General features: G+C 44.3%; 2 protein-coding genes across 5 annotated transcripts; both read left to right on the forward strand.

Annotated features, from left to right (window-relative positions):
- LOC142034300 (uncharacterized) lies at positions 1–13,482 on the forward strand. The gene is made up of 9 exons (XM_075035298.1): positions 1–40; positions 448–680; positions 4,204–5,880; positions 5,969–7,276; positions 8,403–9,341; positions 10,906–11,000; positions 11,234–11,401; positions 11,852–12,009; positions 12,868–13,482. Exons 4-9 carry the CDS (start codon positions 5,970–5,972, stop codon positions 13,111–13,113), a joined length of 2,913 nt encoding a protein of 970 aa, XP_074891399.1. The 5' UTR covers positions 1–40; positions 448–680; positions 4,204–5,880; position 5,969; the 3' UTR covers positions 13,114–13,482.
- GZF1 (GDNF inducible zinc finger protein 1) lies at positions 12,891–27,183 on the forward strand. Of its 4 annotated transcripts, none has more exons than XM_075035301.1 (6): positions 12,891–13,009; positions 17,288–18,654; positions 20,564–20,658; positions 21,641–21,808; positions 23,609–23,766; positions 24,318–27,183. In XM_075035301.1, exons 2-6 carry the CDS (start codon positions 17,309–17,311, stop codon positions 24,672–24,674), a joined length of 2,124 nt encoding a protein of 707 aa, XP_074891402.1. In that variant the 5' UTR covers positions 12,891–13,009; positions 17,288–17,308; the 3' UTR covers positions 24,675–27,183. The 4 variants fall into 4 exon arrangements, with proteins under 4 accessions (XP_074891402.1, XP_074891401.1, XP_074891404.1 ...); XM_075035300.1 differs by lacking the exon at positions 12,891–13,009 and adding an exon at positions 13,644–13,746; XM_075035303.1 differs by lacking the exon at positions 12,891–13,009 and adding an exon at positions 13,900–14,031.
- Positions 27,184–27,482: the final 299 nt, after the last annotated feature.

A 27,482-nucleotide genomic window follows, 5' to 3' on the forward strand; every position in this document is an offset into this window, starting at 1 on the left:
GGCGCGGCTGAGGCGGGAGCGGGGCGTCCCGCCTGGCAGGGTAAGGGCGGGCGGGGGCCGTGGGGTGCGGGGCCGGGCGGCGGGGAGGCGCTCTCGGGAGCTGCCGGGAGGCCGGGGAGGGGGTCCGGCTACTACTGCTGCAGCTACCACCGCCACCCTGCCCGGCGGGAGGGTGACCGCCACCCTTGGGGCGCAGGCCGGGCCTCGACGCCTCACGAGCGGGCATGGCGGCGGCGAGGCCTCACCCGGGGTTGGGGCGTGGGGCGGCCTTGCGGTGTCCCTGGGGAGGTGACCTGTCCCCCTGCGCGGGTGGCGGGTGACAGCCGGCCTGCCTCGCGTCTCCGCATCGGTGGCGTTCGGATCTCCGGCCGCCTGCTGTGCCGTGAGGAGACTCACGCTCTTGTCAAGCGCGGGGAGAAACGTCTTTGGCTTCTGATTTCCTTGCAGGGCTCAGGGGTGAGCTGTGCGTGCTGCAGGCCGTTACGCGTGTAGAAATCCGTTGGCCACGCAAAGTAAACGGTAAAAACCAGAAGACGGTCACAACTGCGTTTTGTCGTTGGTGTGAGGAATAACACAGTGCGGTATCTTTCAGATAGGATTGTGTCAGTGCTGTTCCACCTGTAAAGTGTGGTCAGCCTTGATTTTCTCATGTGAGCAGCATTTCCAGCTGTGTCTCAAAGGTAATGTACTTGGTTTTTAGTAAGGCAGAAATCAAAGTTCAATACATTTAAAAAAAAAAAAAGACCCAAACAACTTTAAATGACTCTTGGAGGAATTTGGCCAGCAGCGTGCTGGAGGTTAAATTGGGATGCTCTGGATGGCAATTCCTCAGCTTACCCAGCAGTGTACTGCTGCCCAGAAACTGTGGCAGGAGAGGTGCTATTGTTGTTACTGTTAGCTTGGTGTCCTGCCGTACCTAACTTTATGTATCTGCATCATGTGGGAATTTATGTAAATGAGCTTAATTTTCCAGATGATTAATACAGTTGAGTAACTCCAGCTGTTATGCCCTCGTAATGCTCTTTTTCACCTATGTTAGCTTATTATCTCACTGCTATTAATGTATTTTTATCACCACAATCCATCTTTAAGAGAGGCAAATGTTATCTGATTTTACAGGAAAAAAACAAAGCAAAAATCAGAAAAAATATCATGGGTATAGCTCATTTAAGAACTGAAGCTAGGTCTTGTGCATCTGCGGCAATGAGTCTAATTGCTCTTTACTTGGGGCAGTTTATGTGCTCTTAAATATTCTGCCTGTTGTACTGCAGTTCTGGTTGTTTAGTCTGATCTCTTGAGCGGTTCATTTTATTGGCCAGGGTCTAGGGTGTTGTACTGCTGTTACTATCTACCCATGTTGGTCTTATTTTGCCAAGTGGTAGCCCAGGCATCAAGAGGAGCAATTACATGCTCTTACGCCATGCTAGCACTTCAAAGAGATACTTGGGCAGTTTCTGCAGAGGATAAAGGTGATCAAGAGCATATCAGGGCTCTTGCCCTCTCCCCCCCAGCACCCTAACACCATCAATATTTCAAGGGTTCTCATTTTGATCACTGTCGGGGCCCTTTGTTGTACATGTACATGCAGCTATTGAGAGTTTAACGGAACCCCTCCTGGGAAAATAAGTTAAGGAAGAATTTCCTCCTCGCTTCTCTGAAGAGAAACTTAAGATCTAATTAAAAAGGATTGGGGAAAGTCAAGCGACCAAAAGATTATGTATACTTTGCAAAAAGCAGGGCATATTTATGTGAAACAGCGGAATTTTTTAGAAGTATGCAATTCAATTTCTTCGACTTACTGGGTTTTTCTCCCCCAGATACTTGGGTGTATAAATCAGTGTACCTTCACTGCCTTCACTTCAAAAGGGCTATACCATATCACACCAGTTAATGCTCTCGCCCGTAGAAATTGCAAAGTAGATGTGAACAGTGAAAGTCCAAGAAACAGTGATGTTTTAGAAAGATTTACTCTCCTTCCTACAAATGTCTTCATTTATTGTACTAAAAAATTATTCTGAATTAGAGAGCTGCTATTGGCTGTGTCATTGCATCATTAAAAAAAAAGCGCTATAGCACAGAACAAATATAAATCTCTTCTTGGAGGTTGGAAGCCACTGTTAGGCTTTATTTTTTAAAACAGTTGTACTTATTCCAGCGGCCTTATCAGGAGCTGCAATTGAATTGAAATACCTTTTGGCTTTTGCAGCGGTTCTGTTAGATTAATTATGTTTTCTGTAAATCTTGCATAGATGCAAATTCTTTAAAGTATTTATTCCCTTATTAGTGGGCAAAAAGCTGAAAGACATTACAAAAAAACCTGTAAAATGCAGTACGTGGAAAAAATGTTGCTTTCATTTAAATCTTCCCATTGAAGTCAGTGTCTCGGAGACTAGCAACTTGCTGTTTTCAGAAGTAGCTTCAGGATACAGCAGAATGATGTCTATTAGGGCTGTTAACCTCTAACCAGCTCCTTTTTACTTCCTGGTTTCCTAAGTGGCAACGGGTTTGTGATGACCTGCAGTGATCAGTGGTATCTTTCTCCCAGTGGGCTGTGAACCTTGCCGCCTCCCAGGAGCAACTCTGAGAGGGTTTCTGAGGGTGTGAGAAAATAGCAGAGGGGTTGTGGAGCGGCTGAACATGCTCCTCATGCTACGCTGCACTTTTTCCGCCTTCTTGACCATCCTGTGTCACCACTTGGGAGCTTGTTCTGCCAGGTTAGGGTGGTGTGTTTGCAGTGGAGCAGAAGAGAGGAGTGCCAATTGTTTTGAGATTTGGGCTGGGTAGAGCGCTGGAAAGTGAAAGAGATGGGATTCAGCTCTGGGAGTGCTTGGTTTATGGATGCAGCTGGGAGCGAAAGTTAGGATTATGAAGACCCGGGTGCCCTGTGTTCATAAATGGAGGGATAGAATTAAACCTATTAGTGATGTTACCATTATTTTTCCTATTCGATTACTGGTGGTAATTTCAAGCCAACGTTAACCTGCAATTAGAACTTATGTCCTTCTCTGATTCAATAACTGGGTGATTTACTGCAACATTTGTCATCCTCATTCCTGTCGCTGTGGATGGGAGTCCCTCAAGAATCTTCTCTTGTCATTAAGTGTTAATGAAGTGGAAAGAGTAAGGAGAAAATAGCTTTCTTAATCCATTAGGGATAAGAAGCTGCTTCCTTACCCTCAAAATGAAAGCAAAATACTTGGAAATCTTCTATTACTTCAACTTTTTTTGAGGAAAAAGAAAATAATCTTATATACTATTTTATACCCCTGAAACACTGTGTTCTACTCTCAATCTCGTGAAACTGTAAAACATGAAAACAAACTGTATACAACACAACTTCAGAAAACTAAAGACAGACCAGTTTCCTCTCCCAGTAACAAAAAGTACAGTCTCATTTTTTCTGAAGAAAAAAAATTTGTGACAATGGATTAATTTGTGGCATTTTTCACTGGGAAGTCATTCCAGTAAACCATTTCTGGGCTGATTTAATCTAGAACCAGCTGAACTAAAGAGATGATGTTGGAACGTACCTCTCCATTTGGCTTAGTATCAGATATTAGTGTTAGCAGAGCTCACGTGGGAGCGTATCAAGAATTTATCACAGATGGGGATCTTAAAAAAGAGGAGGAGGAAATTAGCACATGCTCTGCTCATTGATTTCTTTAAGCGCTACTGATCAGTGAGCTTTGCAATGCTGGGGTCAGTTCTGCACAGAAATGAAGAAGGATATCCTGTTGGAAAACATTAAGAAGGGCAAACCAAGGGACAGATTAAGTGGGAGCTTTTGTGAATTTGTGGGCTGAATTTGGTATTAACCTCTGGATCTGCGCTTCTTTCTGCAGCCTGCAAGTGTGCCGTAGGAGCTGTTAGGATTATGTCTCCGCATAGGTGGTGGTCACTGGTAGGGAATAGTTGGCAGATGTTGACTTGGGAGCATTTTAAAGATGCCTGCTGGCCAGAATTCATAAGGCAGTGGCTGTGATAATTATACATTTGCAGGAGTCTGGATGCGAGCAGTCATTTCCTGATAGAATTTAGACAATGCTATTTTGCACATACCCCCCACCCCCACCAGTTTCTAGCTTCTATGGGATGTTTCAACACATAGTTTGTCTTTTTCTTCTAGTTACTTTTCCTAAGTATTTTTCCTGTAGTCGTATTTTTGTTTTCTTTTTTCTGAGTAATCATCTTTGAACTTGCTAGCAGCGAGGAGGTTCTGCACCAGCTAGGTGAGAAGGCTGAGATCCCCAGCAGTCCCATTGATTGGACTGGCACTTCTCCCAGGAGCTCATCGAGTACTCAGGATCAAACCCCCAGTTAAGTACAAATATTTGAGGTTCTGTATAACTCAAATTTACAGACATTTTCTATCTAGTAGAAATCCTGTCTATTTCCTACAAACACAGGAGTACACATTCAAGTGGCACATAATGGGGTCATTAGAAAATCAGTTTAAACCTTTAAATGCAGTTTTTAAAACATGATTTGGGGTGTCACAAGCATTGAGTGACTTATGCCTTGCAGATTAGAAGATGATTATCCTCTGCCATGCTTGCTGCAGTAGCTTGTACTAGGAAGAGTATTCTCAAAGCTATCTCTTAAGTTTGCTATTCAAACCTATTCACTCTAGGCTATGTATTGTGTTTGACTTCCTGGTACTTTATGTTGAAGACACATTTGTCTTATTAATCAGACAGTTTATATCTGCCAGGAATGTATTTAATATAATGTCAAATATAATTTAGATGAGAAGTGAAAGTACAGTTTGGTGTCATTTTCTGCCAACCATTATTATTGTGAGAGGGAAGCACAGCAAGCCAAGCTTAAACGGAGCCTTTAAGCAATAACAAACTGATTCGTCTGTTTATTTTGGCCTAATGTTCTTCCCTTGGTTACAAAGCTGTTGTAAGTATGTGCTAAACAACAGGCATTTAAAAATTATGCTAGATCAGGAATATCAGCTTAGAGGATCAGATCAGAGCATCCAAAGGCCTCAGTAAGGTTGACAGCATTGTTGTTGTGCTTTATGGGCAAGGGTAAATGAGACTTCTTGTTCCAGCGGTGTAGGTGTCATATGCAGGTTGAGACAGGAAAGCCATGGAGTTCTCAGGCATCGGATTTACTCTAATAATAGCTAGTGTCTGCCTCTAGAGCTGGTGGGGAAATGCAACTTGTTCTTTGTGAAAGTGTCAGAAAACTTCTGACCCCTCTGTCGATTGAGAAGGAGCAGTTTTGAAATATTTTTCAAATAAAACACTATTACCTTTTCAAAAAATCTGTAGCTATTTCTAGATATGTAGTTTGTCCCTGTATATTATTTAAGTGGCCAAATACAATAGAAGCTTACTAACTATCATTATTAACCCCTAGGTCTGATTGTTTACTTGGGGAATAAAAACAGAAACAAAATTGAATGAGATTCAAAGATTTATCCCCCTGCTTTGGCACAAGGGGCTGCTGGGGGCAGCGAGTGGAGCTTGGTACAGGACTGTGAAAACACAGGCTCTATTTCAACACCAGCCTGGAAGCAATCGGAAGTGAAGTGACTTGCTATGCTTCAGTTCCCCCTTTGTACAAGAGTGGGGAAAGATGCTTGTTTCTACCATAAACTGGTGTGACCTCTACTGTTGAAAAACGCTTGTATGAAGAGTGTTTTATTATTAAGCTGGGCCAATCATGTTAATCGTATTCTTTTACTGTTGCCATCTGTGCTACAGAACATTCACTCTGGAGGATTATTCTAGAGCGTAAATCTAAGTCTGTGCCTCATAAACCAAGTGTATTTGCTGATGACGGTTGCGTTGATAGAAGCAACCTTGAGGTCTTTGACACATCTTGTAAATGAGGAATTAGGACACGGATCTCCACTGAGCTTTTTGTGTAAGTGACTGATGTCGTATATGAATGAAAAGGTAGCTCATGGAAGAGGAAGAGCAAGCACTCAAACATTTGTCTGTTTTTCTGGCAGGATGGAGAAAAAGAAAATTCTAATGAAATCCAAGGTTGCTGCTCCTAACCTCCTGAGGGCCCTGCATTCTCTGTACCAGTTCGGTCACCTCTGTGATGTGACAGTTCACACACAACATCTCGGAATTCAGGAGGAGTTTCTGGTTCATAAAGCTGTCTTGGCAGCTTCCAGCAACTATTTCAAGGGGCTTTTCCTGCATGATGAGATGCTGGACACCAAGAATTGCACAGTGACTCTACAAGACATTTACACAGAAGAGTTCACCTCCTTCCTGGAGTTTGTTTACACTGCAGAAGTGGAGATTGAAGCAGAAAAACTGCAACGGATGAAAGAAATAGCTGAAAGACTTGAATGCAAGGATTTGCTTGACATTTGTGAAGAAGTGAAAGCAGAGGGCAGGAAGGGGTTAGATCTGAGCCTCCATCTGAAAGGTCAGCTGTGTGAAAATGGTGCACCACAGTGGACTTGCATCCAGCAAGAGGAGGACCACAAACTGAGTAACTCTTCCCAAGTTGTGGCAATACCCATGCAGAGGAAACTTTGGGATAGGCAAAAACATAAGAAGTTGCTGGCTGGCTACGAACTCATTGAAGGCCAACCAGCAAGCCTGGAGCAAGAGGACACGACTTTTCCAGACCCAAAATCCAGGACCGCAAAGCTACCAAAATGTAACAAGACAGATACCAGAAACAGACTCAGCATGGATATCGTTAGTCTGGAAAACGAGAACAGTCGTTCTCTCCTAAGTCAGACTGAGTCAAAGGAAGCCTGCGTAGTAATTAGGAACACTCTGCCTGAGCAGTGGGAAGATGCAAACAGTTTAATTTCCAAATTTGCCAGTAAAACGGAACGTAGGAAATCACCACGGCATGTGGCTAAAGTCTTGCCGCAGATTGCCTGTGAGAAGTGCGACGAATCATTTCGTGTTATCAAGCAGTACCAGTCGCACATGGAGCTCAGGCATGCCGTTAATCTGGCTGTCAAGTACAGCTGCAACGCATGTGAGCAGCTCTTCTCCACTCACCAGAACCTCCGGCAGCACCGCCTCACTGTTCATAGTGATGAGCGGGGCTTCTCCTGTGTGTTTTGCGACAAGAAGTTTAAGCGCCAGAAGGACATAAACGACCATATCCGCAGGGTGCATGAGAAGAAGCGGGATCCCCAGGCCTGCCCGTACTGCGACAAGGTCATCAGTTCCAAGTGCGGCCTGACAGTCCACATACGAACACACACCGGGGAGAGACCTTATAAATGTGAACGCTGCCCTGCCAGCTTTGCTCAGAGGTCTGCTTACAATACTCACGTAAGGTACAGCATTCTCTGTATGTGTGTCTGTGCGCGCGCAGGAAAATGTGTTTTCTCTCTGGGCGCCAGGGTAAAAGCATTCCTGAAGTCCTTGCTGCTTTAATTCCAGAATTCCTTGGATCTGATCAGAAGTGTGTCGAAATCAGGACAGATTTTTTTCACTTGACCTCATCAAGCTCTCAGTCCAGATTACTGGATTGACATCTCCCAGACTGGGAATTTAGGTGAACATTTCCTGTTGAATCAAAGGGGACTTTTGCAGCCATATCTCTTAGGTGATTTTGGAAGCCTCAGGTTTGGGTTTTTAAACAGGAGCCTGAAAAGAATCAGCATCTGTTTAAAATGCACAAGAAAACGCCCATTTCATAAACGTCAGGGCAGTGTGGTGCTTTTTAGTATGGTTTTTGTCAGCCAAATACCCTGTGTGCTTTTTTCCTGGGTAGTGTGAGCTTCCGGATAGACTTACTGAGTGCTGCTTGACTGAAAACAAGATGTTGAAAATGTGCAGTAGTTTCCAGAACTGCAAAAGCCACCGTACATGTCAAACATATCCATACCCTGCCTGTGTGGTACAGGAGATATGTGGTTTACTACTGGATCTCAGCTTCCCTTTTTAAAAAATGTCAACATTTGCTTGTAGTTCAGTCCAGTAGCATAAAAAACAATCCAGATGTGTAGCGAGTGCAAGGACGTAGCTTGTTCCACACACCGAGTAGTGATGAGTAGAGTTAACTGCTGCAATCGATGGCTTACGAGGGGATCTGTTTTGTTTTTCCATATAGGCATTTCATCTATATTTTCCTTGTTTTACGTCCATAATTTCTTACCCTGTCCAGCATGGTATTGGAGGAAAATGTACAGTCCATCCTATGTTACTAGTCAGATGACAAATACATATGCTTGAGGGGCTCCATCCTTGATGAACTGAGAGCTTTTAATTTTTTTTAATTATCTGGTCCAACTCTACATAAAATTTCCCTGTTGTGTGGCTCTCCAAACATGCTGTTAATTTCTTAAATGGTGTGAAGAACAATTAAAAGGAAACAGCTCTTCCTCCAGGGCAAACATATCCGAATTGAAACAATTAAACTTATTGAAGTTGTGCCCTGTTGTTTGTTTATTTTAACAGAAAAATCCATGAGTCTGGGCAAGAGAGGAAACTTATGCCTGTCTATTGGATGGTAGTTCCACCTGCGCATAGACCAAACGCAACAACCTGTGACAAAGATCCTGACAGAGTGATGTGGGATAGGACACCGGAGGCTGAACGACAAAAGTGTGCGAGGCACGAAGAGGCCATGAGTCGTAAGGAAGAACCTGGGGGTTCCTCTGTTACCGAAGCAGACTGCAGCCCTGAGCAAGAAGCACAGAAGCGGAAATATAAGGAAGCTGAAGCAAGAAGGGGAAAAATGAGTGAAGGAGGGAATGAAGATGAAGGTGAAATGAGCGTGAAGGGCGAGGAGGAGGTAGATTACGAAGCAGGGTATTCAGAAGTTGAAGATAGTAGAGATAATGAGGAGGTCTGTACTGAGGAGGATGATGAGGATGATGAATGCTCTAATGAGAAGGATGTTGAAGAACGTGAATCAGATGAAGGGTTTAAAATAAAGAAGGTAAATAAAAGTGGGGTGAATAAGAAATCTGCCTATGTAATAAGATGCGATAAATGTAATGAGCAGTTTGTTTCCCGGAAAAAGTATGTGGATCACTGCAGAGATGTTCATCAGTGCTTGCCTGGTAAAGTCTATCAGTGTGACATCTGCAGCAAGTCGTTTGCTAGTTACAACAGCTGGAAGGAGCATCGAGCCTGTGTGCACACTGAAGAAAGGCAGTTTGCCTGCACCCTTTGCAATGCTACTTTTAAAAGAAAGAGAGATGTGAGGACACATTATATGCGGAAGCATGAAGGCAGAGTCAAACGACCTCTCTGCTCTGTCTGTGGGAAGATCCTCAGCTCCCGAACAGCGCTAGTGTTTCATATGCGGACGCATACAGGAGAAAAGCCTTATGAATGTGGCATTTGTCATTCAAAATTTGCTCAGCCATCACAACTTAAGATCCATACCAGGTCAGCCTACAGTACTGCTTAACCCGTTACCACTCCCTGCATGCCCAGTGTACTTCAGCACTTCTTTTTCCTCTTCTGACTTCCCAGTTCTGAGTCAATTCTCCTTGTGTGTCCTTATAACAGGAACACTGGGATATGATTTGTTCTGTAGTATCTGTGATTAATTCTTTTACATAAAGACTTTGTCTGCAGCTGGTCATTGCATCAGTTTTGGTAGGGATTTTGAAACAGATGGTCTTTCTGAACTTGTAAGCAAAAGCCAGTCATTTGAGACAGTCTTAAAAATAAGATGATGGCCTTCACCGATAAAAAGTAGCATAGGCCGAAGAATTAGTCAAGGACCTCAGAGACCTAGATGCTGAGCCCTGCTTGCTCTTTATCACTCTGAGCAAGTCATTTAGTGTGGGATTTCATTTCTTGTATGCAATACAAAAGCTGGACTTCTCATCTAGACTCCCTCTTTAGTCATTGGAGCTAGACTGGATGAATTGCTCTCCAGTGGTGTCTGTCTTAAATGTGTCCTCTTCCCGGAGAGGGTGAATCATCCCATGGAATTTCCCATCTTTCTCCAAACAGGGAGCATAGCAGATAGCTTATAAGAGGAGGTTAACTGTTGGAGGGCTAGAAGAGATGAGAGAAATCCCACTGCTAGAGACTGTGGACCCATACAATGGGGACAGTAGTTTTCTTCTGTCTCCTAAGTGTTCTGACAATGATTTAAAAAATTGTGAGGTATACTGATTCAGGACCAGCAAAACATTTGAAATGTCAAGATAATCTCTGTTGGTAGAAACACAGCAGAGCTGCACCACATGTGAGATATGGTATGACTGCAACAAAACAGTGACTTGGGGGCTTTATGTTGGGTAACTGGCTGTCTCATATTTGCAGCATTTTGCCCGACAGCTCAAAATTACGTATGCTTTTCCACGTCTTACTATCTGGGTTGGAATAAGGAAAGTCAGCACAGTGTTAAGACCAAACATTGGGCTTGGACTTTCTCTGATTGGAGCTAGTTTAAAATCAGATGTTCAGCATGCATTTGGAAGCACTGCTTGCCTGACTTTCTTTGGTGGTGCCTTTTGTCTTAAAAATGGGAATATCCTGCAAGCTAAAGTCTGCAGGCCAGAGGACATGAGGCTGAGGGATTGCAGAAGCCAAGAATGTGGCCCACAATGTCCCAAGAGATCTGCTGCTGGCATTGTGCTGGGGTCAATCTGAACGCACTTTCAGTCTCTAGCAGAGCAGCAGCTTGTCGTCTTCCTTGCTTTCTCACTTCCGATGCTGATACTATGAGCTATAACTTGTGGAAGAGAGGTGGATTTTGTAGGGCCTGAGAGTGAGGAAAAGCTAAACCTTAAATGGGAATTTTAGTGCTTTAGTGTAGCACCTACACTGGCAAACGTGCCATTTCCTGAGTGAGCTGAATGTACTTTTTTCCACTTCATTTAAATAATGAAGTATGCTGCCTGTAGTGTGTAGAACGTAATTTCAAATACATTATTTTAAGAATGTACTACAAGAGCTAATTTATTAATAGTCATTTGTGTTCCACTTCATTTAGATCCCATACAGGGGAAAAGCCATATATTTGCGAGGACTGTGGGGCTTGCTTTGCCGATAAAGGCAAACTCACTGGCCACAAAAGGACCCACACAGGTAGGCATTAAATACTTCTGTTCCTTCCACCTGGTTTCTCCCATTGCCTCCCTTTATACTGCTAGAAATTGCTAGTTGGGATTTGAAGAAGGTGCACACTTTTTTTTGTAACTCTCAGAAGAGACCTCGAGTACCAGGAAGGAACTACTAGGGATAGAAAGACATCTGAAAACCAACTTTGAAGTACAAAATTGTGCTGAAAGAATTCAGAATGTCTTTTTCTCTTTACTCAGGAGAGCGCCTATTTAAGTGTGATGTGTGTGGAAAACATTTTGCCACCAACGAATATTTAAAATGCCACAAACGATGCCACATGGGTGCTAAGCCCTACAAGTGCGAGGTTTGTGGGAAGGCGTTTGGACTGAGAGCCTCGCTAGCCCAGCACAGTAACGTCCATGCAGGTAATGAAACAAACTATTCGGGGCTGGGAAAATAAGTGGCACTGGAAGCTTGGATCTGAACTACTTTCCAGTTTGGATGGTGACATTTTGTTTCGGAACCACTTTTATAAGCTCCTTGAATTAAGTGAATGAGGAGAAGTAGGGGTCATACTGATCCTGACTTGTTCAGCAAGGTGCTGCTGAAGGATGTCAGAGCAGAGGGCAGCTGTAGTTGCTGCTGTTCCCTTTGCAAGATCAGGGAGCTGTTCTTAGGCTTTCCCTCGCAGCCAAGAAGTGTTTATCACATAAAGCAGGGCCCCCAAGCACGTATCTCCTATGTACACTTCTTTAGCAATACTGATCTTATTTTAAAATTCCTTATGCTTTTTCTCTGCTGAAATCGGGGCCAAAAGAACCTGCCTTCTAACTCTGTGCTTCCCGTTGGTTGGGGGCTTTTTTTGTTGTTTTTAGAGACCCGTCCATATTTCTGCGAACAGTGCGGGAAAACGTTCACCCAACAGGGTGCTCTCCGGCGCCACCAGCGCATTCACACTGGGGAAAAGCCATACAAGTGCAGAGCTTGCGAGAGAACCTTCACAGACATGTCCACCTTGCGCAGACACGTGTCGGTACGCTGCCCCTCGGGTGTCTCTGTGGCAGGCAGACTGCGGTGGTGACTTTTAACTACTGAGTGAAGTTTCTTTGCTTAATGAGGGCTCACGTTGGTGCTTAAGTTCCGATCTTTATTAAAAAAAAATTGCGGAAGAATGACTATTAGGGTTGGGGAATTGATCTACCTTCTACAGACAGCTTTTAAAAATATATTTCTGAAGTGTGCAGAGTTTTCCTCAGTCCAACAGCACAGCAGCTCCCACTGCTGGCTGTCAAACCAGTCATCTCCCAACTTGTTCTGTTATCTTCAAAAGGAAAATCTAATCTTAGTGGTTATTTAAAATGCTTATTACTGATTGAATCCTTTTCTTAAAAAACGAACGGTGCTGCATTTTATGTTACTACAGTCTGTGCAGTCTTTTAAGCCTCTTAAACCATCATGTTATGGCCTCTGCTTATAGCATCTTCGTGTTGCAGATGAATATGATTTTATGTGTTTCCAGTGTTGCGATATGCCGAAACATGGATTGCTGAGCTTAGCTGTTTTCAGAGACCTTCAGGTCCCTGAAGTGTCTGCTAAAACAGAGCATAAGGGTTTTTTCCAATTACAAGTTTTTAAGTTAATGTTTGCCTGTGTGCTAAAACTCTAGCTTCTTTTGGAAGCGTTCCATGACAGCGGAGCCAGAAAATCGGTGCAGAGTTGGCAGAACAGACTTGTTCTTGCGTTTCAGAGTTCAGCTTTTGCATTTGAGTGCAGGATCACAGACTTAACCCCGATACTGTTTGATTTTGCACTGGATTAAGTCTTCAGTTATTAAAATTACTGTTAGGAAAAAAATCAGATATAATTGTTTCCCCCCCCTTTTTTTCCCTAGATTCATGACCGCAGTGTTCACTGGAGAAGTTTCTTAATAGATCTTACAACCAAAAAAGACCATAATTGGTCCAAAATAGAAACATTCTCAGAAGCCTGTATGGGTGACGACTCCACGCCGGAAATTTGGTCGGTTGACCAAGGTAAACTTTATAAACCAGAAAGCGTTGTTCTTAAAGAAGCAGAACATGTGCCATCTAGTGCTAGTAACGCAGAAGACGCCGATCGCTCCCTCGCATACTTATAACGTCAGCTATCACCAGGAAACTGCACAGTCTCTCCGAATTACCTCAAATTATCTCAAATATTGGTGGCGGCAGCCCCGTGACGCTCTGTGTCGCCTTTATGCGGGTGAGCTGTACACTAGTTCTAGGCGTTGCAGTCGGAGAAGGGGGGGGGGGTGTTCCTGCTTCAGAGTATTTGTGCCAGTTAGATTTTTGGATCTGTACAGAGTTTTATTTTTTACAGAGCGCTGGACGCGTCGGAGAGCCTCTCTTCGTGAGAGCTCGTACAGGTTTGTGTGCTGTCGCTGTACGTCACTGCTTTGTTTTGTAATAAAGGTGCGCTCGTCACGTCAGTGACCACCCGTCCCGTCACGGGTTCATTGGCGCGGATTGGACTGCCGAAAACTCGGTAATTCGGTGCGAATAGAACCCGGCGGCGCCCGGGGGGCGGGCGCGGCTGCCGCCCCGTTGCTTAGCGACGGCCGTCGCAGCGCCGGACGCCACTTCCTGCGCGTCACGGCCGCGCCTGCGCCTGCCCGCGGCCGTTGTCAGGGCGAGGGGCGGGGCTACGGCGGGGCAGCCCTTCCGGCCGCCGCCCGCAGGCTGTGCGGTGAGGCGCGGCCCGGCCCGCTCCGCTCCGGCTGCGGGGCTGCCCGGTGAGTGCGGGGGCAGGCGGGGCCCTCCCCCCCCCACCCCCCCTCCGCGGGCTGCCGTAGGCGGGGGGCGGTGGTGGGTCTGGCCCCAGCCCCCCCCCGCCCCGCCCCGGCCGTCTCCCTCCCTCAGCCGGTGGCCGTTACTCTTCCCCTCACAGCCGGCTGGCCGCTGTGGCCATCGGCGCGGCGGCCGTTGCGCCGGGAGCTGCTCCCAGCGTTCCCGTGTGATCCACGGCCCCTTCTGAAGGGGAGAGGGAGCCGGTGGGGGGGTCTGCCCTCAGCAGGGAGGTCAGTAGTCCCGTCGCTGTGTCCGAGGTGTGGGCGTCCTCTCCCTGTTACCCCTTCGCTCTTCTGGCCGGGGAGAGGTGGGGGGGGGGCTGTAGCCCGTCCCCAGGCCCATCTTCGGGCCGCTGTGGCGAGCAGGGGTGACCGAGGAAGAAGCCTGCTGAGGAGGAGAAGGAGGAGGGCGGCTGGCCTTGCCGTGTGAGCTATGGGGAGACGTGGCGATGCCCTATCCTCATAACGTGGAGGAGTCTCCTGGCCTGGTCTGGGATCAGTGCGTGTCTCTGAGTGCCCCTGCACTCTCACAGGGGCTGCCAGCTCCTCGGAGTGCTCCAGCCTGTCGTCTAAAAATCATGCTGGGCGTTTGCTGCGGTGTGCTGTCCTTCGCTTCGCAGGTTTAGCTTCTGCTTCAGCCCTGCGGACTGTGCCTGTTGTGGTGCCATTATTGTAGCTTCAATAGTTGGAGCGATCCTAAATGAGGCAGGTTGGTACCTAGCAGTAATGTCTCTTACTAGACCGCGTGGAATTGTTGGTGCAGAAGAACAGACAAGCTTGTGGGTCCACAAGCACTTCTGTTACATCTAGCTGGCTCTTTTTGTCTCTTTTCAGCTAGTTTTGCCTCTGGAAGGGGACACATGCATGGTGTATGATGAGTGACCTTATTCAAGAATTGCTTTTATTTGAATCTCAGTTCTACAGGCTAGTCCTAGTGAGCAGGCTCAGTTTGCAGATTTTCAGGCCTTGTCTTTTTTAAGATTAATATATCGTAGTTCTGTTGAAGACGTTCTGCCAGCCCAGTGCTCAGCAGCTCGGTGTACTTGTTGCAGGAGTGGCAATGAAAAGCCTTCACAGCGCAATGTATCTTACTGCATGTGTTGGATTACTTCTCCTCCTCTGAACAAATTCCAAACCAGCGGAAGGCTAGCGATGAGAGCAAGCGATCTGTTTTCACAGTGGCTTTTGATTCTGCAAATACTAGGGTGGGAAGAACAAGACGTTTTTGCTTTGCAGCCTTAAGAAAAAAGGAATTGGCACAATGTGTCTGTTAACGCACACGTCTGCGGTCAGCTCCTAAAACGAACAGCTTGCTGAGTATGGTTATGAGCTCGTTCACCCCAGCAGGAGAAGTCTGTGGTTTGGGTTCTTGTTTCCGGCTGGGGATCGCTGTTGTCTACATGTGACCGCAGCTTTTGCTGTGTGCTCAGATGGAAAATAGATGGGTAGTTGTGAAATAACATGATAAATAGTTTGAAAATAATTGTATTGGGGAAAAAAAATTAGGTTTTGATATCATTGATTATTTCAGATAAAGTGTTTAATGAGTCTTTGCTTAATTCACCCTCAAATACTTGGAGTGCCAGTGTGTCGTATAACTGGGAGGAAAAAAATAGCAGGGTGACTATGGAGAAAGGGAACCAGAGTTTAAACATCATCTTTTATGCTTATTTATAAGACTCAGCCTTTCAGTCAGGACTCAAATCATGTCATTCTCATTCATATAAAATTTCTGTCAAAACCAAAGTGTAGCATTGGGGGTTGCTTGTAAAAGTGGACAATGTTTTGAGATGCTTATGGAGTTCTGAGCTGGCACAGGCAATTCTTTGTCCCCTTCCTGGGTCTTTTGTTTTAGGTGTAGTAAGCGTAACTCAGTAACAGTGAGGTTTAGGTGTTCATTAGAATAATGTTAGTGGAACTGTTTAAATCTTAATAGTAAAAGTTTACTGAGCTGAAGATTCAAAGGTTAGGAAATAGGAAGGGTTTGGTTCTGAGGATAATCTTTTTCTGCAGGATCTAAGGCAGGGGTTCGGGTGCCCATGGTGGATTGTGTTCCCTGTTCTCCCACTTGCTTTTTGCGTGAGGTTGGGGAAACAATTCTACTTGTCTTGTCTGCCTTATTTATAAACTCCTTGGGGCACAGGCTTCCTGTGGCTTTTTACCTTATGTAGTATTAAGTCCATGAAGCATTCATTTTACACAGCTACTAATAATCTCCATGAGTCTGTGTATTTTGTAGCTCTTCATTTTACAGTTTTTTGAAAATGTTTTATCAAAACTGTTCTGATAGAAAATCGTATTGGGATGCGAGTCTAACTTTTGGGTTGTTGAAATGAGTATGGACTAAAATTTGAGTTTATAGCTCTATGGAAGGAGAAAGAGTCTTTCTGATCCTTACTGTTATATTAATATGAATTTTGTTCCATTTGTACACTATTTTTTTTATTTGTCTTTCTAAGCAAGATTTCTAGTGTCCCGTGTGTAAAAGACTGTAAGTCTACTGTACCTGAGTATGTACAGAGAAAAGAAACCTTAGTTAACTCTAAGGTAGTGGGAAGAAATTCTTCAGATTCGAAACACATGTGTACGTAGTTATTAGGAACACAGTGAAACTCAATAGATTGCAGGGCAGGATGTTGCTCTGAGTGCCTTCGAAGTTCATAGAAAAATTGTTTGTTCTGTGATGAAACTTTTTAAAAAAAAAAAAAAAACAAAAACCCTCAGTTCTTTTGAGAACTTGGAGCAGCTTAAAACATTACTTGGAAATGTGGCATAACCTAAACGGTTGTGGAGATGGTGAAGCCCAAGGCTACAAATGGGCATTCAAAATTTAGAGGCTGTAAGTGGATTTTGAGTGATGAATTTTTTTAAAAAAGAAAACACTTTGAGGAAGTTTTATGATTCCTTGGGTTTACAGTTTGAGAATATGATTATGCAGTCTCGTATGCTTTGGTCAGTTAAGCATTTGGAATTTTATCTGAGTCTTGTTTAAAAGTCTTATCTCAAAAGCCTGTTTAAGGAAGTGTTTATTTAGGATTGCAGTTAACTTTTACTTAATCTTACCTTTCTCTTATTGCCTGATTAGGAGGGAGAATAATTTCTTAATTCCACCTGCCTTAATGAGAGCATTTCTTCTGATCTTCCTGTGTTTGCTTTGTCCCTATTACGGCTTCTAATAGTCTCTAGTGTTTCAGGTGACATTACAGCTGAGATTTAAACTCAAATTAACTTCAGAGAAACCTCTGTGTATGACCGGCAGCATGGCTTTAGATATGACCACTTAGGGTGACACTTTTGGAAATCTGCACTTCTAGCCAGACTTTTCACAATGCTTCTTTGAAAGTCTGGTCTCTTGAGCTCAAGCAGCTTAAGTGCTTAAATCTGAAGTGAAGCACTCTCCAAAGTCTGGATGTGACTTTTGGCCGCTGAAATCTTTTGAGTTTTGTTAGCTTCCATGCAAATAGCTAACGTGCAATGTTGTTAACAGCTTTTTGCAGAGAGAAGAAAGATGGAAAGTAATGCAGTTTTACTGGAATCCAAGTCCTCTCCTATCAACCTTCTGAATGAAATGCATCAGCTGCGTCTCCTGGGCCACCTCTGTGATGTGACTGTCAGCGTGGAGTACCAAGGTGTCAGGGCAGAGTTTGTGGCTCACAAGGCTGTATTGGCAGCAACAAGCAAATTTTTCAAGGAGGTGTTCCTTAATGAGAAGGGCATGGATGGCCCAAGGACCAACGTGTTCTTGAATGAGGTCCAGGTTGCTGATTTTGCTTCATTTCTTGAGTTTGTCTATACTGCTAAGGTAGAAGTGGAAGAAGACAGAGTGCAGCGTATGCTAGAAATAGCCGAAAAGCTGAAGTGCTTGGACCTCTCGGAAACTTGCTTTCAGTTAAAGAAGCAGATGCTTGAATCGGTGCTGTTGGAGTTGCAAAACTTCTCAGAATCACAGAATTCTGAGGAAGAGAGCACTACCCAGCCAAGCATTTTGCTCGAGTCCAAAGCAGCTGCTGTGGCAGAAGCTGACCAGGCAGACTGTCTTCTGGATCCTCCAGATTCCCCAGTAGACAGGTCCAGCAATGGAATGTCTTCTGAGATGCCGGCTACCAAGTCAAAAGAGAAGATGGACAAAAAGAAGGAAATGATGAAGCCTCCTTATGCCAAAATCAGAAGGGCAAGTGGGAGACTGGCTGGGAGGAAAGTATTTGTGGAAATCCCGAAGAAGAAGTACACAAGGCGGCTGAGAGAGCAGCAGAAGAATGCAGAGGTTGCTGTTGAAGAAGACAAACATCCTGAAGACCAGGATATGTGTGATATGGAGAGGGAGGAGGAGCAAGCAGAGAAGAACATCAAACCTGAGAGCGAAGAATGTGATGGCAACTTTGAATTGGAAGAAAACCTGAAAAAATCCGAAGAGGATAAAAAGAAACGAGGCAGTAACTTCAAGTGTAGCACATGCGAGAAGGAATTTCTGTATGAGAAAAGTTTTCTCAAGCACATAAAGCACAGCCACGGCATTGCAGCTGAAATTGTTTATCGGTGTGAAACCTGCAGTCAGACCTTTGCCAACCGGTGCAACCTAAAAAGCCATCAGCGCCACGTCCACAGCAGCGAGCGCCACTTCCCTTGTGAGCTCTGCGGTAAGAAGTTCAAGAGGAAGAAGGACGTCAAGAGGCACATTCTCCAGGTTCATGAGGGTGGTGGGGAGCGTCATCAGTGCCAACAGTGTGGAAAGGGGTTGAGCTCCAAAACTGCCTTGAGGCTCCATGAAAGGACGCATACAGGCGACAAGCCTTATGGGTGCACAGAGTGTGAGGCTAAATTTTCTCAGCCTTCTGCACTTAAAACACACATGAGGTATGAACAGACTTAACTGGCCTTGTTAGATTCTGGGGGGAGAAGCAGAATCCCCTGGAACACACCTTGAGCCTTCCCGTGAAGTGGGGATGTAAAACGTGACTGACTGGAAAGTGTCTGTATTGCCTTTTTTCATTCCCCCTGCTTTTCAGGTTAAGGGAGTTGCGGTAATATAAGCCAAAGTAGAGGCGCATGGGCTGAGGCCTGCTGCTGCTGAAGCACACAGTTAACTCTTCTCAAGGGAGGAGAGTCAATGGGACATTTCACATGAGAATAGCAACCCCCATGCCAAATTATTTATAGGATTGGGGCTACAATTATGTCAGCTAATTTGATGCTTCTTTAGAGTCAATAGAATAATGTTATGCAATAAGTATGAAAATACTCTGAAGAGATTTGGCTATATATTAAATTGAAGAACACCAGATTTGGGTGCTAAGCATAGAAAAAACTGATACGTGACTAGAAAGGGGCTAACATGTCACCATCTGGAGGTGAGTAAAGCACTGAAGACACCCATGCAGAGCTGATGAAATCAGTTGTAGTGCTTATATTGCAGTGAGACGCAAAGGTGGAGGTGCAAACGCATGAAAGTTCATCGAGAGACATTTTTATCAAGGCAAAAATTCTAGCTATTAAGAGCTTTAGGCTGCTTTTATCAGCCTACCAAAGCGGTCATCTGCAACCAAAATTCACGTTATAGCTAGGGCGTAAAGCGTGGAGAGGGAGGTACAGAAAAAGATTCCAAAGTACTACTACTTGGATCCAAAAAGAGAATGCAGTGGTGTTAGCGTATTCCTAGGTGGCATTCCTAGGCAAGGTAGAAGGGTTCATTAACCACTGCTTTGTTTCACTTTGTCTTTTGAAGTCAGTGGGTTTACTCCCAGTGGTAGAAAGCACATCCAGAAGCATAACTTTTGCTAGAGTGCTGCTATGATGTTATTGCTGATGCAGTGCTGTACGGCATCTCTCTTTCATCATGTGTCCTTTCCTAACCGCAACTTTGTGCTGCTTAAAAATTACTTTTTAGTGTAAGTGGAGTTTCTCCTCCGTTGTGTACCACTATGACTATTCAGTAAGCTTGTTGAATGCTGGAAACTCAGCGCTGTCCTAACTTGTGTATCGTGACAGCCTGTGGTGAGAATTTCTCATCTTTTTTTCTATATATTTTTACATTTGTGGTGTTCCTGTTGATGTATATTACCATGAAAACTGGCCTCTGTTGACTGTGTTCCTGCAGGACTACTCAAAAGAGTCCTGAAGCGTGTGTGGGCTCAAAAATTTAAGCTAGAGTAAACTGGCACAGGCAGCAGTTTTGTAAACTGCCCTTCCTGTACACACAGCCTTCCTTGGGAGACAATACCACAAGCTTGGGGTGACAGCAAGAAAACTGACTGTATAAAAGTGGCATCTTTTTATTCTGCTCCTTGGGTGCCACTTGTTCCAGAGTAACCAGTCATTCTATACTTGATGGCCCTGCAGGAGCAGCGTGCCAGGGAACACCTCTCGCATTCTGTGTGGAATATTTTAATGATGGTGTCAGCAATATAAAGGTACCTGCTTTATTTGAGATCCCAAGATGGTTACATTTTTCTTTCAGTCTGTCTATCTGGATACAAGTTTTCTAAACTTTACTCAATTTTTACCTTCAAGATTTGTTTTTACCGTAAAGAAGTTTCTGGGTCTGAGCCTTGATCATGCAGTACGTGCATGATCGAGCAATAAAAGCAGTATTTGCAGAAACCACAATGCAGAATTTGGCCCAGCTGAAAGTATTTTTAAAAGACACAAAACTTGCGCAGTCATACAGTCACTCATCAGAGAGCAGCCACAAAGTAAAGACAACTTGCATTGTGCTGCAAAGGAAAGAGATATACCTCGGTGCTTTAATGTTGCTTTCTCATTTCAGAATCCATACTGGTGAAAAACCTTTTGTCTGTGATGAATGTGGTGCCAGGTTCACTCAGAATCACATGCTTATATATCACAAACGATGTCACACAGGTAAGGGTTTCTTTTACAGTGTACTACGTATAGGAGGAGGCCTGCTGTGAAACCAGGAGATCTTATTTTCATTCAGAAAATGCTTTTTTGTTGTTGTTTGTTATATAAAATCAGATGTTCTCATACCTAGACACAATTTCACTGAGAAAGGTTCCTATAGGTGGATAGGCAGACAGTGGAGAGAGTAAAAGGAGCTGATTAAAAAGAAGAGGAGTTCCCATCTGGCTGGGATCCAATGTCTGAAGTGTGGGCTCAGGCTGCTTTGGATAGTCTTCGATATCCAAAGATCTGTCATCAATAAAAGGTCTAGTTGAATTCTTAAGGGAAAAATTATTTCTCTAGAAGTCTGGAACAGTTAGCCCAAGGAATAGAAAACAGCTGTCTTGGCTTATTCTGATCTTTTTAAAAGCACATGTCCTTCTCCCGGCTATCCTACGTGGTGTAAATTGGTGTTTTGAATTGACCCTTCATACCACCCACGAGTTGTGTGTGGTACTTTTGCATCTCTTAATTGACCTGTCTTAAAACTGTCTGCCTTCTGCCAGTAACTTGTAACTAAATGTGAATAGCAGAAAACATTAAATTACAATGAAATACAATTCCAAGAACACCTTTTCGAGACATGTATAACTAAAATTGGCTGCTTACAGGCAGAGGCTGTTCATCAGAGGCATGCAGGGTTGTGTTTATGATCAGAGTAAGCCAGAATACTCCAAAGATGGTGAGAAGACTGCTAGCTTCAGATCTCCCTGGGCTTTTCATATATTACTATTGGTGTACTGTTGGATAGGTGTGGTTGCCCTTGCACTTGCAGGGTTTTGTGCAGATTTCCGACGGGAAAGCTCTGTGCCTTACGCAGAGATTGCTGCTGTCACTGTGGCCCCTTCAGATCCTTTTGTGAGGCTGGTGTGTGGTTCATTTGCATGTAGTAGCGTTCAGTTTTTGCGTGTGATATTAATTCTCCTGTTCACCCTTGCTGTAGGGGAAAGGCCTTTTATGTGCGAAACATGCGGGAAGAGCTTTGCCTCTAAGGAGTACTTGAAACACCATAACAGAATCCATACTGGATCCAAACCATTCAAATGTGAAGTTTGCTTCAGAACGTTTGCACAGAGGAACTCGCTTTACCAGCATATAAAAGTTCACACAGGTAGGAGGTGCTCTTTTTTGTTTGAAACAAACCATCACAATTTAAAGACGTAGACCTCACAGTTGCTTAATTCAGACAAGGGATTTCCCATTACTTTTAATTCCTACCCTGCATGCACGTTTTCATGCTTGATGCAGTATGTTCTTTCATCCACTTCCCTTCTCCCAGTACTCCCTGTGCTTCTTACCGAGTTACAGCAATTCTCTGAAATACTTCCAAGAGCTGTGCAGATAGTGTTAATAATGCTGCCAGGATTATTAGTGACCGAAGAACTATGTCCATTTCAGCTCTGAGCAAAGCACTACAGAGTGCTGATCTCATTCTTGTCCGCTTGCCCACCTTTCATGTTTGCATTCTCTCCTGCTTGGATTTTCTCTTCAGTGTATGTTTTTAAGTTTTCTTATCCGCTCTCTCAAAGTCCACATTACTCAGCAATACAGCAGGTTGCAAATACTCATGTTACTTTCATCATGTAGTAAATACCACGTTTTCTCATCCAGCGCCACCCTGTAGGAAGCATCCTTGCCAATATTCTCTGTTAACAAAATTCTTGTTTGGCTGCCGTGCCTTGCTCTTTCTTTACTTCCTGCATCTCTGTGTCTAGTGTGGCATCACTGTAGGGGGAGCAGGGGACATTGGCATGGCAGTGCTGACACTAATGGTTTTTTCCTGTTCTAGAATGTCATCTCTTTTTCTGTGACACCACTTCCATCTGTTAGAAAGTTTTTTGGCATCCCTTTTTCTACCTTAGCCAGGAAAGAAGTAAACATGTGGTTGTTTCAAAAAGTGCTTAATACAGTGACTGCGGCAGAACAGTTTATGATGTATTTGGAGAGAACCTAGTGGTTATGAGCAGCTCTGGTACTCATGCTCACAGAACGTACCTTGTAAATAGGAAAACTTGTATTCTGGGCAGGACTTCAGTCGCTAATGGAAAATACATATAAGAATGTGGAGGCTTCAGTGGTTGCACAGATTTATGCAGGCTATGGATCTAGGCCTTACTCTGTCAAGTATCTGGTTACTTCAGATGTGTCAAAATTTACCCAGCTGAGAATTCTGAAAACATCTTGGTTTTTTTCTGAAGGTGCTTGTGTGTGCCTTATCACTTCATGAAGTACAGGGGTTACTTGAGATTCCCCAGTGAGCAGCACTCGTAATACCCCCATGTTGTGGTTTAACCCCAGCCAGCAACTAAGCATCACGCAGCTGCTCACTCACTAACCCCCCCACCCAGTGGGATGGGGGAGAGAATCAGGGAAAAAAAAAAAAGTAAAACTCATGGGTTGAGATCAGAACAGTTTTAATAGAACAGAAAAGAAGAAACTAATAATGATGATAATAACAATAATAAAATGACAATAATAGTAATAAAAGGATTGGAATATACAAGTGATGTACAATGCGATTGCTCACCACTTGCCAACCAATGCCCAGTTAGTTCCTGAGTGGTGATCCCCACCCCCCACCCCACCCCACCCCCAAGTTTATATACTAGACATAACATCACATGGTATGGAATACCCCTTTGGCCAGTTTAGGTCGGCTGCCCTGGCTGTGTCCTGTGCCAACTTCTTGTGCCCCTCCAGCCTTCTTGCTGGCTGGGCATGAGAAGCTGAAAAATCCTTGACTTGGTCTAAACACTGCTGAGCAACAACTGAAAACATCAGTGTGTTATCAACATTCTTCTCACACTGAACCCAAACATAGCGCTATACCAGCTACTAGGAAGACAACTCTATCCCAGCTGAAACCAGGACAGCCTGACATCACCCCTTTGATGCTGTGCTCTGCTTTCAGGTGAACGACCCTATTGCTGTGACCAGTGTGGTAAGCAGTTCACACAGCTGAACGCACTGCAGCGTCACCATCGAATACACACTGGGGAGAAGCCATTCATGTGCAATGCCTGTGGGCGAACTTTCACTGACAAGTCCACCCTCCGACGGCACACTTCGGTAAGAACCTGTCATCCCACTGCCTTGTAGCCCTAGAGCCTTCCTCCGTGGCCACATACTGACCTGTCAACTTTGTCAGGCCTGGAGGGGACTTGTGTCCAGTTTTTGTTGTGTTTAGCACATTGTCCTCTCTCCAATGTGGCATTACAATACTCAAATGGTTTGTGTTGAGTCCCGAGTCTGCACTGAAGCCATTCTTAATCCATTGTGGCATAGCCCATATAGGTCATGCCTGAGGACTCTTCAGTCACGCATTGGTTGTGTGACCTCTGAGCATGTTCCCCATGCAACTGGCAAGTGACAGAATTCACTTTCTGCATCCGGCTCTCTGCTGGACCTGTTAGATGCTTTATGAAAACAGGAAGCTCACCAGGGACACACAGATTAATGCCTGGATGTATACTGCCCTAGCTTTGGGATAGTTAGGTGGGATGAAAAGAGAGATCGTTAGTACCAGCATCAAGTATGAGCTGGATCCAAGCTTTTGCCTCTCAGACAGTCATCATCTGTTCAACCTTCTGGTTTTTGCTCCCCCTTTTTTGTTTCCCCAGATACATGATAAAAACACACCCTGGAAGTCCTTCCTTGTCATTGTTGAAGGAGCATCTAAGAATGATGAAGGTCACAAAACAGAGCTTCCCGACGAAGAATATGATGTGTCACCTAAACTACCAGAGAAGCTGCTGTCTTTCTCTGAAAACAGCCACTATCAAAACTTGACTGCTGTCCCAGGGAGTGTGACTGCACTGCATGACAACGGTTCTGCCACAGGAACAGACTGTAAGTCAGATGGGACTCCGGGACCCCAGGAAGCCCTTATAGCTACCACTTTAAGTGAGCTGACAGTGCTGCATACACAGACTGACTCTATTCAGCCACAGCTTCATGCTCTGGTGAATATGGAATAATTTGGTATTTACAAATCCAATTTAAGCTGCACCCTTTGTATAGTCCTTTGACTTTGCCAATAACCTACTGAGGGAACTAGGGGAAGCTATGACAAGGAAGCAGGGCTAGATGTGAAACACATGCACTGGGTTTCCAGAATTTCCTCCAAAAAGTCATGACCCACCTCCAGCGCATACTGCTCCATCTCCTGAAGGTAGCGCAGAGTAACACCACATCAGGGTGGTGGTAGAGGAGGCAGAGGTCCCAGGAAGTTTATTCCCTACGAATAAAAGGGTGTAGTTCAGCTTGTTTGCTCTAGCTGGCCTGCAGTGAAAGTAAGTACCTACATTCAGATAGGTTATAAAGAAAGTGCGAGTTTGATTTCCAGTTGATTTGATGACACATGTACAATCAAGAGAAATGATTTAGTGTTTCTCAGCCTAGTAGCTTAGTGAAATTAATTGCATTTTTCCTAGTGGAAATTCATACATAAATAAGTTTCACTAAATTGCTTTTCAGGAAATGTTGGTTTATCTCTGCTTTTGCCAAAGATCCAAGCAGTGAGCCAGCTCACTCCTTGGGAATATGAGTAGGAGCAAGCTTTGGAAAGATCTGGTTTCATTCCAGGAGTTTGGATTCTCTAGTAGCAAAATGGGCAAGTGGGAGCCAAGTGCTGCATCTGTACAGGTGTGGTGGCATTATTTTTGCATTTCAGTGAAACCTGGTGCAGTTTGACACTTGCATTCAGTCAGTCTTCATCTTCTAACCACTCCAGCTTACATAGAACTTGGCACTTAAGAGACCAAAACATCTCTTGTAAAAGCGTCTATGAAAAGTAGTATTATTTCAGCTATGCTGGAAAAGCTAGTGTAAAGAGACAGCTTACTGGCATTTTCCTGTTAACTTGCATCTAAGCCATTTTCTGCTGGTTCAGATAGATAGGTCAGCAATGCTCTTTTCTCCAATGTCACTTAAACACTGCTGTTGCTCAGAACAGCAGACCTACTTTTAAATTAAGGAATACTCCAGTGGGAAAAGTTAACGACTGTTCTGCTGTCGAGTTGCTACAGCTAATTCCACCAGTGCAAGAGTCTCCAGAGGTAAATTCAGTTACAAACAGGAGGCAGTCAGGGTTCTTATGACTAATGGCATAAAAAGATGCAAATAAGTGAAGAATGTACTGGACTATTCAAGGGGTTTAGGCCTTTATTATTTCCCAGATTGTGAATACTTTGTAAGACTGATGTTGGAATCTGAATGGCAGTTTTAGGCTACTGTCTGTTTAACTGTCCCTCCCCAGTGAGGTGTTCAGAGGCAGGCCTTAGGAACATAAGTGATGAATAAACTTAAAAGTTCAAAGGCTCACTAGCATCTGCTGCTAAATTTTAGTAAATAACCCTGACAATGTGCCTTTTTTTTGCTTGTTTTAAATAAGGAAATGTGACAAAGTGAGCACAGGGACTAAGGGTCCCAATATGACTTCTGTCCAGCCGACGCTCCAAAACCGCAATTTCACACAGCCTCCTCCAATGCTGGCTGGGTTTGGATCCCAGTGCCACCAATCATTATGAGAATCATGCTTCTGTTTGGGCATTTCTTACCAAGACAGACAGATCTTCCCATAATATCTCCCCCCTTTCCCCAGGGAGTACACCTCCTTGTTCTCCTCAGTTGCGCCCAGTAGCTGGGAAAGCTGTTGCACGGGGAAACCTGAGAGTTTCTGTCCAGGGTAAGCATTTTCTGCGTTTCCTTTGCCAAGACCAAAGCTGGGCTGGAACGAGGAAGTTCCTTTGGTTGCCTTCAGCTTAACCTCACTGGAGTACCCGGGAGGATTTGGGGTATTTATTTTCCCTGTGGAGGGAAGGAACCTTTGAAATAGTTGGCACTGGCAAAGAAACATCTGACTGGGATGACTCTTGGTTTTGGGAGCAGCAGCGAATGAATCAATCAACAGCAGCTTGCTGGTATGGTTAATGCTTCAAACTCAGGACCGGGATTCCCAGTGCCACCATGTGAAAATCTAGAGCTTTTCAAATTCATTTTTCTGTTTCTCCTTATTTTACTATTAATGTAGTATTTCCACAGAAACTTTCTCAGCTGAAACTGTGAGAAAAACTTTCTGAAAGATTGCATTAATGTAAAGGTAAGCACAATCAAGCCTTGTTAGGGCCCGTTCTAAGGCTTAGGGGTTGGCAAAGCAATAAAGATACCCAAACTGTGGCACAGAGCTATTTTTGAACCTTAAAGGGATGTCTGTTGTGTTACCATGGAATCACAACTTAATCTATAGAAAGGGAATTTTTTTTTAAAGAGAACACTTCCAAGAGCTTATATTTGAAATATTTATTCAATCAAGCACGATGTTCCTGTTGAAGCTCAGTCATTCCCAACAATCAGTGTAAAGAGTTTGTAGATATATTTAAAAATCTGAGCATTAGTACCTGTAGCCAGGGAAACTTTTGTACTCCATGAATGTACGGAAGTGAGTTACTCGTATGAACTGTTCTTATTAAAATATCGAAATCTGAAGACTGACCCTTCCCATGCCTTGATGATCGTATCGAGTGTTTCTATCCCCTCCACGTACCGTGCAGATCCCCAGCACTGGGAATGGACGACTGGGACTGGGTAAGTCCTAACTCGGCTCTACTGCAGGCCTGAAGCTGCTGGGTGCTACTCTTCTTCCTCAGGCCTGTCGCTAGAGTGGCAATACAGCACTGCGGAAGCCTGGGCTAGGTTTCTTGGAGCTTACCTTTAGCTAGGCGTTAAGAAACATACCTGAAAAAACAGGAAATGTGACGCTTTGGGACATTCCACTTTCCTACAGA

This window comes from Buteo buteo, chromosome 9, assembly GCF_964188355.1.
Source record: "Buteo buteo chromosome 9, bButBut1.hap1.1, whole genome shotgun sequence".
NCBI lineage: Eukaryota > Metazoa > Chordata > Aves > Accipitriformes > Accipitridae > Buteo > Buteo buteo.